The 15,175-nt window shown below is 18.4% G+C and overlaps 1 protein-coding gene across 1 annotated transcript; it reads left to right on the top strand.

The window, feature by feature from the left end:
- Positions 1–633: 633 nt before the first annotated feature.
- INS49_000479 (uncharacterized protein) lies at positions 634–1,936 on the top strand (the record flags this gene model as incomplete). The annotated part of the gene is made up of 6 exons (XM_043161316.1): positions 634–944; positions 1,024–1,333; positions 1,427–1,482; positions 1,548–1,656; positions 1,715–1,730; positions 1,920–1,936. The coding sequence occupies 6 exons, from the start codon at positions 634–636 to the stop codon at positions 1,934–1,936; spliced, it is 819 nt and encodes a 272-aa protein (XP_043029822.1).
- Between the last annotated feature and the right edge of the window lie 13,239 nt (positions 1,937–15,175).

Here is a 15,175-nt window from a genome sequence, read left to right as displayed (position 1 = left end):
AGTCATCAAGCGGTAGTGAGACGATGGAGCTCACCACGCTCAGTGCACATCATGAATGGGGAGACGGTGGCGGTCCGTGAACTGGAAGAACAGGCTGGTGAAGGGACGGTAACCACGACATTGATATGCACATGGACCCAAGCTTATACAGTACGCGTCGTCCGGTCTCCCTCGTGTGGGGCCGAGCGACAGAGCAATGCCGTTGCCGTGAGACCACCGACTTCGGGGGCGTTTTCGCGACAAAGCTTGCCGACCCAGCAGGATGAGGGGTAATTCCGGGAGCTCTCACTGCCCTTGCCTTCTCAGCAGTCATTGACTTGCATCATGGCGGGGTAGTAGCTTCAACGGTGCCCAGGTATCTGCCCCTGATGTTTGAACCTTGGCATTGCGTTTGCGTGCTTGGTATCCGGTCAGGGTCGCGGGTGCCAATAAAATAGTCCCCTGGAGGCGGATTTCCGTACCGTGCTTTCTTCACCCCCGGATACAGTTCTTCTCCTACGTCTGCAATTCTGAATATTTGAGAGACCTATGTTCCTCCAGGCACAAACAGCATTCCGAACTGTCCAGCGCCTCCTGTCGCGTCGCCAACCTGTACCAAAGCTCCCCTTTGCCCCAGACATCCACAAAAGAGCCATGGCATCCGCTGCTGCTGCCAAACGCCTCGAGGGCAAGACCGTGGTGATCACCGGCGCCAGCTCCGGCATTGGCCGCAGCACCGCGTTCGAGTTCGCCCGGACGGCGCCTCAGAACAACCTCAAGCTGATCCTCACGGCCCGCCGTGTCGACACGCTCAACCAGATCGCCGCCGACATCAAGAAGGAGGTCGGCGAGGGCGTCAAGGTGCTGCCTGTCAAGCTCGATGTCAGCAACCCCGAGGAGGTTCGCCAATTCGTGCCCAACCTGCCCGCCGAGTTCAAGGACATTCACGTGCTGGTGAACAATGCGTAAGGATGACCTCTGAAAGCTACACAGTCGAGAACCGAACAACAGGAGAAAAGAAGCTGACAACTTGACTGCGCACAGAGGTCTGGTGAAAGGCATGGCCAAGGCGCCTGAGATTGCCGAGGAGGACGTCAATGTCATGTTCGCCACGAACGTCACAGGCCTCATCAACATGACCCAGGCCATCCTGCCCATCTTCAAGCAGAGGCCCAACGGCGGCGCGGGAGACATCATCAACATCGGCTCCATCGCTGGTCGTGAGCCCTACGCCGGTGGCAGCATCTACTGCGCCACCAAGGCGGCCGTCCGGAGCTTCACAGACGCCCTTAGGAAGGAGCTGCTCGCGACTAGGATCAGGATCATCGGTATTGACCCGGGCCAGGTCGAGACGGTAGGTCTTTGGCCTCCCCAGGGCGAGGGGCGTGGTGTTCTCGTGTGTGTGTGTGTGTGTGTGTGTGTGACAGCTGGCTAACATATGTGATAGGAGTTCTCTGTCGTTCGCTTCTACGGTGACAAGGCGAAGGCCGATGCCGTCTACGCGTAAGTCACCTACTTCTCTGTGCCCATGATCTGCTTGACTGATGAGACTGACGCACCCCCAACAGCGGCGTGGACCCATTGACTCCTGACGACATTGCTGAGGTTATCGTCTTCTCCGCCACGCGGAGGGAGAACGTGGTCATCGCGGACACTCTGATCTTCCCATCACACCAGGTGCGTTCCTTTCTTGCATGTGAAACTCAGTATGGACACGTGGACTGACAGCCAGCAGGGAGGAGCCGGGGCCAGTAAGCAGCTTCCGGATACGATTTCAACCCCCTTAAGAAAAACGATTTCCCATCTGTAGCCTGTGCCTCAAAGGCGTTATCAGGCTGCAGGTTTTGACACAAGCCATGGCCATACTGTGGCCTGGTCCCCCTTATATCCAAATGAGACTTCTTCCTCGGTGCTTTGATAGCTGACTCCTTTTGCTGCAGTGCACCGGAAGTCATGAGGCGACGTACTTGCTTTTGCGACGGGTGAAAGGGAGAAGTAATTGGCTTAGAGCTAAAATTCCGGGCATCAGTGTGACTCGGTCTGCAGTTGGATTTCATACGACCCATTATGTCGACGAGTCTGTATCACACCCGAAAGGGTTAGTGATCGGCTCGTACCAATGGTATATAAACCTTGACCTGACTCGATATCGTCGAATGTAAGGAACCTTGCGCAGTTCACTGCTCAGTAAAAGCTATGAGACCATATATTGTAATGTGACTGTCTAGGAGATGGGATAGTCATGTAGTGTTTCGAGCAGTCCCGCGTGCGCAAAACATCCGTACGGCCCAACCAGTGGTGTATATCCTGGGCTGTGTTTTCGTGGTTGGACCTTGAACGGCAAGGGAAACGTGGATTTACGACAACTGTTCAGTTTCGAACTTAAAAATGAATAACAGGGCCATCAAAGGCAGCTTCCGCCCCAGCTCTTCGTCTAGCGTAGGTAGGTTTGTATGTCCGCACATTTCCTCCTGACTGCAAGGGTCGTTGATTGTAAGCAGTGTGGATAGGTACACGCAGTGGAAAGGCAGTATATTCTTAGAGTAAAGCACAACTGAACCTGATTATTTGCCTTCCTGGCAAATTCATTAGAGTTCATAGCTCTTTTTATAGAGGCTGTGGCGCCTGTAAAGCTCCCTTGAAGCTTTTAAAATAAACCATCTATACGCGGCTTATATATAAAAGATATTATATCTTTATATTAATTATAAATATATTAATAAATATATATATAAATAACTAAGAGCTAAATATATACTTTAATATATACTTTTAGCTATCTTAACTTTAAAAGCTATAAAGTTTAATTGTTAATTAAAGATTAAAATACTTTAAATTTCTTATTTCTTAAAAATAAATAGGAAAGGAAATAAAGAATAAAGCCTTATAAAGAATTTTTTTTTTATATTATATAAATAAATTCTTAAGAAAAGATATTTAATATTTAATTTAAAGTTAAATAGGTGTTTAATTAAGAGCTAAATAAATATTTAAAAATATCCTTAAGAAGTATATAATTGCTATTTATAATTAAAGTTAATGGATTATTTACTTGTTTATAAGGGGTGTTATACGCCGTTATTTAATCACTTCTTAGTTATAAACTAATAATTAACATAAAAACTTTATTTTATTAATTATTTTAATAAGAATTAAAAAATTAAAACTTAGCTAAATATTTATTATATATATTTAGCAAGTTTCCTTTCTTTAAATAACTTAAATATACTTTATTATTATTTTAAATTCTTATAAATTATAAAACTTAATAGCTTAATTAATTAAATTACTTAAATTCCTTAGTAAAAAATATTAATCTTAATTAATTAATTTATTAATTAATTATATTATAAACCTTAATTAATTATATAACCATCTTAATTATTATTATACTTTAATATTTTAATATATTATTATTAAATCTTTATTAAATTATTAAAAAGCACCTTATTATTAATTATTTAATTAAGCATATTAATAAGCCTTTAATTAATTAAAAGCCTTTATTTAATATTATTTTATTAAACTTATTTTATAAATTAAATAATATAATTATATCCTTTTATTTTTATATAATATACTTTTTTATATTTTAATAAATACTTAATTTATTTATATAAAACTTATATTATTTAAAAGCCCTTAATTAAATCTTTTTAATTATATTACTTTTAACTTATATTTTTAATATTTTATAGCTTTATATATTATTAAATAAGAAATATTAATTTTTTAAAAATATTTAAAAAAGGTTATTTTTAATATAATATTATAAAAAATATTAAATAAACTTAAACTTTTTAATTTATATTATTAATTAATTTATAAAGCCCTTATAAAAAACAAAAACTTTTTAAATAAGTTTAATAATTTTAATCCTTAAACTTTTAATATTTTAAAAAAAATAATAAAAAATTATAAAAGATTTTTTAATTTTAAAAATTAATTAAATATAATAAATTTAAGAAATATATAAAGTAATTAAAGAAATATTTTAAGTTTTATAAATATAAAAACTTTTAAATCTTTATATATATATTAAGATTTTTCTTAAAAAATAAAAGTTTTTAACTTTAAATATATTTATATAAATAGCTATTTTTAATAAATATAATATTTTTTAACTTTTTAAAATAAAAAACTATTTATATTAAAATATTAAAGCTATAAACTTCTTTATTAAAAAGGGGATTATTAAAAATAACCTTAATTTTTAAAATTATTAAATAATTAATAATTATAAACTTATAACTTATATATAAATTATATATAAGAAAGGCTCTTTATATATATAAAAGATAAAAATATAGCTTTAAAAACTTAAGAAACCTTAAAAAGATTATATAAACTTAATAAATTTATTATAAAATATTTAATTTTAAAAAGTTTCTTTAATATTACTCTTAAAAAATATAATTTTATAAAGAAATATTTTAATAAAGTTAAATAATTAATTAAAGATTTAAAAATAAATAATATAAACCTTTTAAAATAAATTATAATAACTTAAATATTAAATTCTTTAAATAAATATTATAAAGAATTTATATAAAATATTATTAAAAGTTTTAAAAAAGATTTAAATAATTATTTTATTAATACCTTATTTATTAATTTATTAAATAAATTTAAAAAAAAAGTTTTTTTAAAAGTTTTTATATTAAAAAGAAAACATTAAAGGAAATAATATTCTTTAAAATTTATATAATATAAAAACTATAATTTAAAAGGGTATATAAAAGAAAATTATTATTTTTTATATTTAAATAAAGCTTTTTAAAGTTAAAAAGTAAAGAAAATAATTTTTTTTATATATATAAGTTAAATAAAAATTAATTAAAAAAAGAAAAACTTTAAGAAAATTCATTAATTACCTTAATTAATAATAATTTAAAAGATAAAAAAAAAAAAAAAGAGAAATTTAAAATTTCTTTTAAGAAAATTACTACCACTTTAAATCTTAAAAAAGCCGCTTTTGTAAATTTAAATTTACTTAAAAATATAAATCTTATAAATCTTTAAAAAGTAAATAATCTTTCTATATTTTATATATATATAATATTAAAGATTAATATAAAAAAAGATTATATAAATATTATAATTCCCTTTTTTTAAAAAAATAAAATTTATAATAAATAATAATATAAATATTATTAATTTAATAAATATTTTATTATTTTTTTTTATTAAAAAAATAAATTAATAAGTAAAATAAAATAAAATAAATCTTAAAAATATTAAATATATAAATAAAAGTATTATATTTTTTAATACTTTTTAATTTAATATAAAATATATTTATTATATATGCTTTTTAAAACTTAATATATTAAGTTATAATATTATTTTTTGTTTTATTTATATAAAATTAAATTATATTTTAAAAAATTAAATTAATTATTAATTATTAATTATAAAAAAAGAATAATATATATATTATTTAAAATATATATAAATAATATTATTATTTAAGTTATATAAATTTAATTTTTTTAATAAAAATATTAAAAGAAAATAAAATTAATATATATTTAAATATAAAATAATTATAAGTTTTTTAATATAAAATATATTTATAAGTTAAATATATAATAAAAGTTAATAAGAAAAGCTTAAATAATATAAATTATATAATTTATTAAAATAAAATAAAATAATATAAATAATTTATTTATATTTACTTTTAATAAATATAAATATTATATATTATTTCTTAATAAAAAGTTTTAATATTTATATAAATATTTATTAAAAAATAAAAGTAAAATTATAAAATCTTTTAAAACCTTTTTTAAAAAAAAGAAAATAATATTAATAAAAATATAAAAGAATTTTTTATTAATAATAAATTAAAATTTATAAATAAAAAATTTAAAACTTTATTAAAAAAATAATATATATTATAATATTATACTTATATATATATGTAAACTTAATAAAATAAAAAAATATTAACGGTCTTTAAATTATTACGCACGGGTTTCGGTGGCATGACGAATTCCACCCTCCCCGGGCGGATAAAAACGATAATTTTTCTATGGGAAGTTGTGGTGCGGAAGGAGCGTTTCGGGGTTAAAGAGGGGTGTTTTTAAGGAGCCATTTTCTTAGCAACCAAAGTGGGGAGTTTCTCCTCCTCTGCACATTAATATAACCCATTCTTTCTTTCTTTATAAATAATAATAATAATAATAATAATAATAATAATAATAATAATAATAATAAATAATAATAATAATAATAATAATAATAATAATAATAATAATAATAATAATAATAATAATAATAATAATAATAATAATAATAATAATAATAATAATAATAATAATAATAATTACTTTATTTTATTAAATAATAATGCTAATAATTTTATCCTTTTTTTAATAAAAATATTTTATTTAATAAGCTTAAACTTATTTAAATTATTATTAATAGTTTTGCTAATTTTAAATATTTTTAATAATTTTATTTTAATAAAGAAATTAACTTTAATAATAATTCCTTTTAATAAAGGGAGTTTAATAATTAAGTTATTTTAACTTTATATTAATTATAATAAATTAATATTTCTTAAAATAATCTTTTTCTTAAATAAAATAAATAAAATTATTTATTTTATTAAGAAAAGTTTAATAATTATATCTTTTTAACTTTTTATTAAATATTATAAGATAATATTTTTTAAAATAATTTATCTTTAAACTTATAAAAAACAAATTTATATTTATAATTTTAAGCTTTTATTATTAATAAAACCTTTTTTCTTAAATATAATAATTATTTTTTAAAATAATATAACTTATAATAAAAACTGCCCTTGCTAAATTTATTAAATGCAGCAAGAAAGATATATAAATATTATTAATAATTAGCTTTAAAATCTTTTATTATATTAAATATTAACTTAAAATGTTAATATTATTATTAACTTAAAGCTTTTTATTAAATATATTTAAGTAATAATAATTATATTAATTATATTAAAGTAAAGAAAACTTATAATTAAAATCTTATTAATATTATATTAAAATAAAGAAAGGTTAACATTTTTATTTAAAACTTTATTATTATTTTTATTATAAAAGCTTATACTTTTTATAAAAAAAATAAATATAAATTATAATAAAAATTATTTATATTTATAATGCTTTTACTTAAATATTTTATATATTTCTTAAGTAAATAAGTTATTATTTAAATATTTATAATATATAATAAAATAATTATTATATAATTAAAAATAGCTATATTAAACTTATTTTATAAAAAAATATTATATGCTTTTATCTTAAATAAAAAAGGCTTATCTTATAATAATATAACCTTAACTTTTATTAAAGGAAACATAATTAGCTGGAAATTATTAAATTATTAAAAGAATATTTAAATTATATTAAAAAGTATCTTAATAAATATTATTAAAACTAATTTTATTATTAATGCATTTTAAATATTATTTAAAGTTTTATAAATACTTTATTTATATTAATAAATATTAAATAAAGCCTTAATTTATATATATAAAGAAAATAAAGTAAAAAGAATTATTTTTTTCTTAATTATTAATTAGCTTATATAAGTTAATAATATTTATATATAGCTAAATTAAGTTGCTTATAAATATATTTAAATTTAATGCAATTATTATTTTAATATTAACACTTTTTAGCTCTTAAATATAATTATTAACAGGTTTTTCTTCCTTTAAATAGCCCTACATTTCACCTACCCCTTGAAATATCCTTCCCTTTTACCAGCTTAATAAAAACTAAAGTATTTAACGTATAAGCTTTAAGAATAATATTATACTTATAAAGAAATTACTTTATTTAATAAAGAAGCTTTTTATTAATTTATATAAATTATTTTTACTTTTAATTAATGAAATTTATAAGCTAATTTTTATAAATCTTATTATTTAAAACCTTATAATTTAAAATATTATTAAAGTATTAAAAGGCTTGGTAAGTTTTATATATAATAAGGCGAGAAAGTTATTAATTAAAAGTGCTTTAAGGCATTTTAATAAAGAAAGCCCGGCTGGTTTTATTATTTTATTATCTTATTAAAAACGAGCTACTTAAATAAATAAAGGATAGGTTTTGCTAAACCCTTTTAAAAATAACTTAAGGAGGAGCTTTAATATAATAAAGAGGGAAGATAAGAATAAAAAGAAGCTAAAAAAAGGGAAAAGGTAAATATTTTAAAAATTCTTAAAAATAAAAAAAGCTTAATTAAAGCATTAAATATATAAGAAAAGAAAAAAGTTAATTTCTTAAAAGAATAATTAAAATAAGCAAAAAAGCTAGCTTTTATAACTAGCTAAGATTTAGCATAATATTATTTTTTATATATTTTCCTACCCTTATTAATACATTTCTTTTTAAGTATTTTATTATAAGTATTATAAAGATTGCTAAAATAAAACCTTATTATTTTTAATTAAGCCTTTAAGTTTTAAAATTTACCTTATTATAATTTTAATTATTATTATTATTTTTAACTTTTTACTTACTTATCTTATTATAACTTTTACTTTTTTATAAAAGCTTTAAATATTTTTATAATTTATTTAGCAATATATTTATTAATTATATTTTTTTAATTATTAAAATTTAATTTAATAATTAATATTAATATAGTTATTAAAAATTTAAATATTTTTATAAAATAAAAAGTAAATTTATTCTTTCTTTTAATTATTATATTAAGTATAATGCATTAATTTTATTAACTTTTACTTTTACTTTTTATAAAGCTTTTACTTTTAAATTTTATACTTTATATTTAATTACTTAATTAGCTTATTTATAAGCCTTTTAAATTATTTTTAAGTAAATTTAATTACTATTTTCTTTATTTAAAGTTAATTAATATGCTTTAAATTTTATTTATATTTATTATTAAGAAAGATAAATAAGAAAGATCTTTATATATATTAAGATAAGCATTCTTTATTAATTTTAAAATATTTTATAATATAATGCTTAAATTAAAAGCTTAGTTAATTAAAATTTAACTTAATTAATTTTAAGTTATATAAAGGTTTATACTTTATTATATATTAAATATTTAAAATTAAATTATTAAATTAATTTATATTAAAGGTATTATTTTCCTTATATCTTTCTTATAATTAATAATAATCTTTATATATTATAATTTAAATAATTACTATTAAATAATATTTCTTTATAATAAAAGCTTATTTCTTACTTTAATTACTTTTATATTATTAATTTTAATAAGGGAAATTAATATAAGTATTTAAATAACTTTATTAATTTTATTAAGCTTTAATTAAATAGCAAATATTTAAATAATAATATTAATAATAACTTAAAGCATTTTAAAATATATAATTTTAATTAAAGCAAACTTAGCTTAATTTTATATTTCTTAATTATTTTTCCTTTAATTTTCCTTAAAATAATTTTTAATAAACTTAATAATATATTATTTATAAAATACTTTATTAATTTATTTTAATTTTAATGCAAACTCTTTATTAAATTTTTATATTTTATTTTTTAAGGCAATTATTAAATATTTATAAATAAGCGCTTTAATATTCTTATTTATCTTATGATTTTTATTTTTTAATATAAAATTATTTTATAATAAATAATATATAATTATAAATATGCTATAAGGAAATAATAATATTAAGCATAATAAGCATTATAAGCAATTAGCACTAAGGCATTAACAGGTAAGGATTATATATAGCAATATATAATTACCTCTAGATAATTTATAGCTAAAGAAAGATTTTATAACTTATAGCTATAACCCTCCTTTTTTTATAATTAATTTAAATATAATTAATTTGCTATTAATTAATATATATTAACTTAGCTAATATTAATTAATAATTACTTATAAATAATTATAAATAGCAAGGTAAATAAATAATAAATTTATATTGCTATTAATTAAGTAATAATTATTAATAATAAGAATTATTATAATTAAGTTATAATATTTACGCTAAATAATTAATATTAATATTATAAAGGTAAGTAATTATTAATAATAAAACCTTATTTAATTAAATATTAATAGCTATATTATAATTAAAATTAATAAAAAGAAATTAATAATGCTTTAACTTTTTTATTATAAAGATTTAATTTATTAATTAATAAGTTCTTAATAATGCCTTAACTTTATTAATTATATAATATATTTTATTATATAATTAATGTTAAAAGTACTTATAATTACTTTACTTTAATATAAATAATAATTTATATTTATTTAAGTTAATAAATACTCTTTAATAAATACTTTTATATTATATAATTAATATTTTCTTTTTATATTTTAAAATAACTTTATTATATTCCCTTAATTATTCTTTTTCTTTTCCCTTATATATAAATTACTTAAATATTTTAATAATTTAATAAAATGGCTAAATTTAATAATAATATTAAGGAAATACCCTTAAATATTAATAATATTTTTATATAAAAACTTTAATTACTTTTTAACTTTTATAAAAGGTTTTAAAGTTAATAAGTTAATTTTAGCTATTAAGATAAATTAATAATAAAAGTAAATAATATAATTAATTAAGTAAATGTTATTATTTTTAAGTTTATAAAGAAAATAATAAGATATTAAAATATAAATAATAATTTACTTTAATGCTTTATAAAAGACTTTACTTTTTAAAATATAATAATATTTAAAAAGTTAATTATTATTTAAAACTTTAAGAAATTCCTTTAAAAAAAAGGAATTAATATTAAAAGAAGTGTTAATAAATAATATATTAACTTAAAAGTATTGCTTATATATAATAAGTATTTTTTATAATAAAAGAAGAAATTATATAAGGCAATTAATATATATAAATTTTTTAAGTTTTATATTTAATAGCTTTAATCTTAAAAGCTAAAGATAATAAGTATTTAAGAAATATTTATTATTTAAGAAATTTAAGAAACCTTAGCTTTTAATATAATTTTATTATTTATAATTTTTGCTTTTTCTTATTAAAACTTAAAGTAATTAATTCTCTTTATTAAAAATAATAAAAAATCTTAAAAATTATAATCTTTTTATTTTTAATTATTTATAAAATTAAAATAAAACTTTATTTAATTAACTTTCTTATAATAAGTATTATAATTATTATCTTATAAAAAGGAAACTTTTAATTAATTAAATATAAGGGCTTCTTTAAGATATTAAGAAATATTATTTTAATAAAAATTAAGTTTATTAAAATACTTAAAAACTTTATAACTTAAGGGATAATTTATAAGCATTTTCTTTAAAGAGTTAATAAAGACTTTATATTTAATATTATTATTTATTATAGCATTAAAATCTTTATAATTATATAATTTATATTAAAACTTGCTCCTTTAAAAAATAATAAATAATCTTTTTAATATTAATAATAATATATAATTTAATAAGATATAAAATAAAAATAAAGATTAAGGCGGTAAATTATATAATTTTGTTAAATAATAAAATAAGGATTTTCCTTAATATTTATTAAATAATAAATATTAAATTTAAATAATTTTATATAATATTTTCTTTAATTCTTAAAGATTATATTAAAATTTATTATATTTATTATATTAATATAAAGTCTTTTATTTATAATATATATTTAAAGCTTAAAGCTTACTTTAATATAAAAGTTAATTATTAATAATATTTTTATAATTAAATCTTAATTATATTTAATAAAATGTATATTAACTTAAAGAATATTAATAAGCACCCTTAAAAGATTCTTATTATAATATTTAATAAATTATAATTATATTAATAAGCACTTAATATACTTTATTATAAAAATAACTTTTTATAAATAATAATTATTTGCGCTTATATAAGTATATTAAAATTATAATATATATTTTTCAATTTTAAATATTTATATAAATTATTATTTTTAAAATTAAAATCTTTTCTTAAACTTAGTTTTTAATATAATGTTAATTAATATTATAATAAAGATAATTAAAATATTAATAATAAGGGAAATAAAGCATATTATATTAATTATTAATATTAAAATAATAAGCCGTTAAGTTATAATAAATATAATTAAAAAGGCTTTAACTATAATAACTTTAATTAAGGTAACTTTAATAATAATAATTTTTATTTTTAATATAACTTTTATTATAATAATTAATAAAATACCTTAAGAAATAAAAAGTATTATATTTATAATAAGATTAATTATTAATTTTTAAATTACTTATTAATAAAATATTAATAATATTATAATTATATAAATAAAGTATATTAATTATAAGATTATTAATATTAATTATATTATATTTCTTATAAAGCATAAGGAACTTAATATAAAAACTACCTTTAATAAAAAAAAGCATAATTATAAGGATAATATAATATATTATTAAATTATTATAAATAATGCCTTTTTTATAATCTTTTCTTAAAAATATAATTATTAAAAAGGATAATATTAATAAAGATAAAAAAGATATAATATTTATTTTTACTTTTTAATTTATCTTAATTAAAAAATATATTTATACTTAATTTTAAGGCATTATCCTTAATATAATTATTATAATTTTCTTTATAATAAAATATAAATAATATCTTACTCTTTAATATAAAAACTTTTTTATTTAACTTAATACATTATAAATAAGAAAAGCATTTATTAAATTTAATAAGGAATTATAAGCTTTATTTTTAAGAATAATAATAATAAAAATTATAATTAATTTAATTACCTTTTATATTATTAAAAAACATATCTCTTTTTTATTTTATATAAATAATATAAATAAGTTATATATTTATTTTTAAAATATAATAAATAAATTAATTTAATAATAATTAAATAGCTTTAAAAAATATTTTTAATTACTTAAAAGTAAGAATATTTATAATACTTTTTATATACTTTTATTATATTCTTTATAAAAAAGGAATTATATTAATTATATTAATATTTTAAATACTTATTAATTAAATATTTTAATTACTTATAAAAAAACGCTAAATATAATATAAAAATAAAAACTTTAAAGATTATTATAAAGTTTTATTATTATTATTAGCTTTATAATTTTACTTTATAAAGATTTAAGTTTATTTTAAAAAATAATTATAACTTTAATTATAAGATTATTATTAATATTATATTTTTTTTAAAAAATAAGCTTATTCTTTATATTATTAATTTAATAATAATATTTTAAATAGCTTAATTTCTTAAGTTATTTTTAATTAAAGATATATAAAAGGTACTTTATAAATATTAAATTAATACTTATCTTAACCCCCTTAATTAAATTCTTTATAATATTAATATAAACTTTATATTTATTAAGTTTTAAGGGATAATATAAATAATGAAAATTACTTATAAATAAGTTTTAATAAAAGCTTATTAATTTATTAATAAGGTTAAATATTATTATATTCCTTTTTAATAAATATTTAATATTTTATATATTAAGTTAATTATTACTTATATAAAAAAGATTATTCTTTAAATAATAATAAAGGTTATTAATAATATTTATAACTCTTAAAGTATTATATTTATGTTATTTATTTTTAAAGCTTATTTATACTTTATAAAAAACTTAACTTTTATTTTTTTAATATAAAAGCAAGCTAAAGCTATTAAAATAATAATAAAGTTTTTAAGGAAAATAAATATTAAATAATAAGTAAATATAATTATTAATATTTATAATAAACTTAATATTATAAAAATTCTTAATTTATTATTATAAAGTAATATAAAAATATAATAAAAAAAGGATAAATAATAAGGCTTATATAAACTTCTTATTATTAATAATTATAACTTTATTTTAAATTTTTTAAATAACTAAATAGTTTTTTAATTTATAATAATATAATTATATTATTATAATAAAATAAAGAATATTATAATTTAAATTTTATAATTAAATAATAATTTGCAATATATTATATATTTTAAGCTAAATCTTTTAAATATATACTTAAATCTTTTAAAATTAAAGTAATAATAATAATCTTTAAAAGTAAAGAATAAGCTAAAGATTTTTATTAAGGTATTTTTAATATAAATATTTATTATTTAAGCATTTCTTAATTAAATATTTATTACTTAATATAAAAAAGATAATTTTAAACTTGTATTAAAGCTTTAATAAAATAATGTAATTATTATATTTAAAAACTTATTTAAGAAATTTAATTATAAAGAAATATTAAACTTAATTAAATATAATATTTTTAAGTTTATATTTTATAATAAAAAGATATATAATAATATATAACCTTTTAAGTTTTAAATAATATATAAAATTAAGAGTAAAATTAAAAAACCTTATAAAAAGTTATGCCTTATAATAGCTAGTTATAATAATTATAATAAGAAAGAAATTTTTACTTAATTCTTTATTATTTAATAATTAAGTTAATAACTTTTAATTGCTTTAATATTATTTTTTTTAATAAAGAATATATATTAAGCTTTAAGATATTATTTAAGCTTATTTATAATTAAAATTAAAGCTTAAATATATAATATTTATAAGATTATTATTAAAAATTTATAATAAGTATTCTTTTAGCATTATTATGCATATTATTAAATCTTTATATAGCATTATTAAGTTTAATATATATTAATAAATAATATATTATAAATATTATTATAAGGAATTAAGCATAATTATCTTTACTTATAATTTATATTTCCTTTATTTTAAATAACAATGCAAATAACTTTAGCATTATAATTATATAAATAAATAATACTTCTTTTATTATTACTTTAATATTTTTCATAATAAAAAAAGAAAAGATTAAAAAGGTAAATATTTAATATAAGCTAAAAATAATACTTACCCTTAAAATAATACTTAATTTTAATAATATAAAAATCATTATTATAAAGAATAATATTATTAATATATATTAAAAAGGCTAAAGTATAAAGATTACCTTTATTTAAACTACCTTTTTTAATTAAGGATAATAATATGCTAAATAATAAGCTTATAATGCTTACTTAGCTTTTATTTATTAATTAAAAGCTGCATTTAACTTATTTATAGCTACTTAAATTATTAATTTAAGCGAAGAAAACTATATTAAGCTTAATAAAAGGCTTTAATAATAAGCTAATTATTTTAAACGCGCTCTTAAATAAGCTTTATTATTACTCTTATTAATAAAA

Source organism: Diaporthe citri (genome assembly GCF_014595645.1).
Source record: "Diaporthe citri strain NFHF-8-4 chromosome Unknown scaffold_1, whole genome shotgun sequence".
NCBI lineage: Eukaryota > Fungi > Ascomycota > Sordariomycetes > Diaporthales > Diaporthaceae > Diaporthe > Diaporthe citri.
Note: the sequence above shows the minus strand (reverse complement) of the source record. Positions and strands in the feature narration are given on the sequence as shown.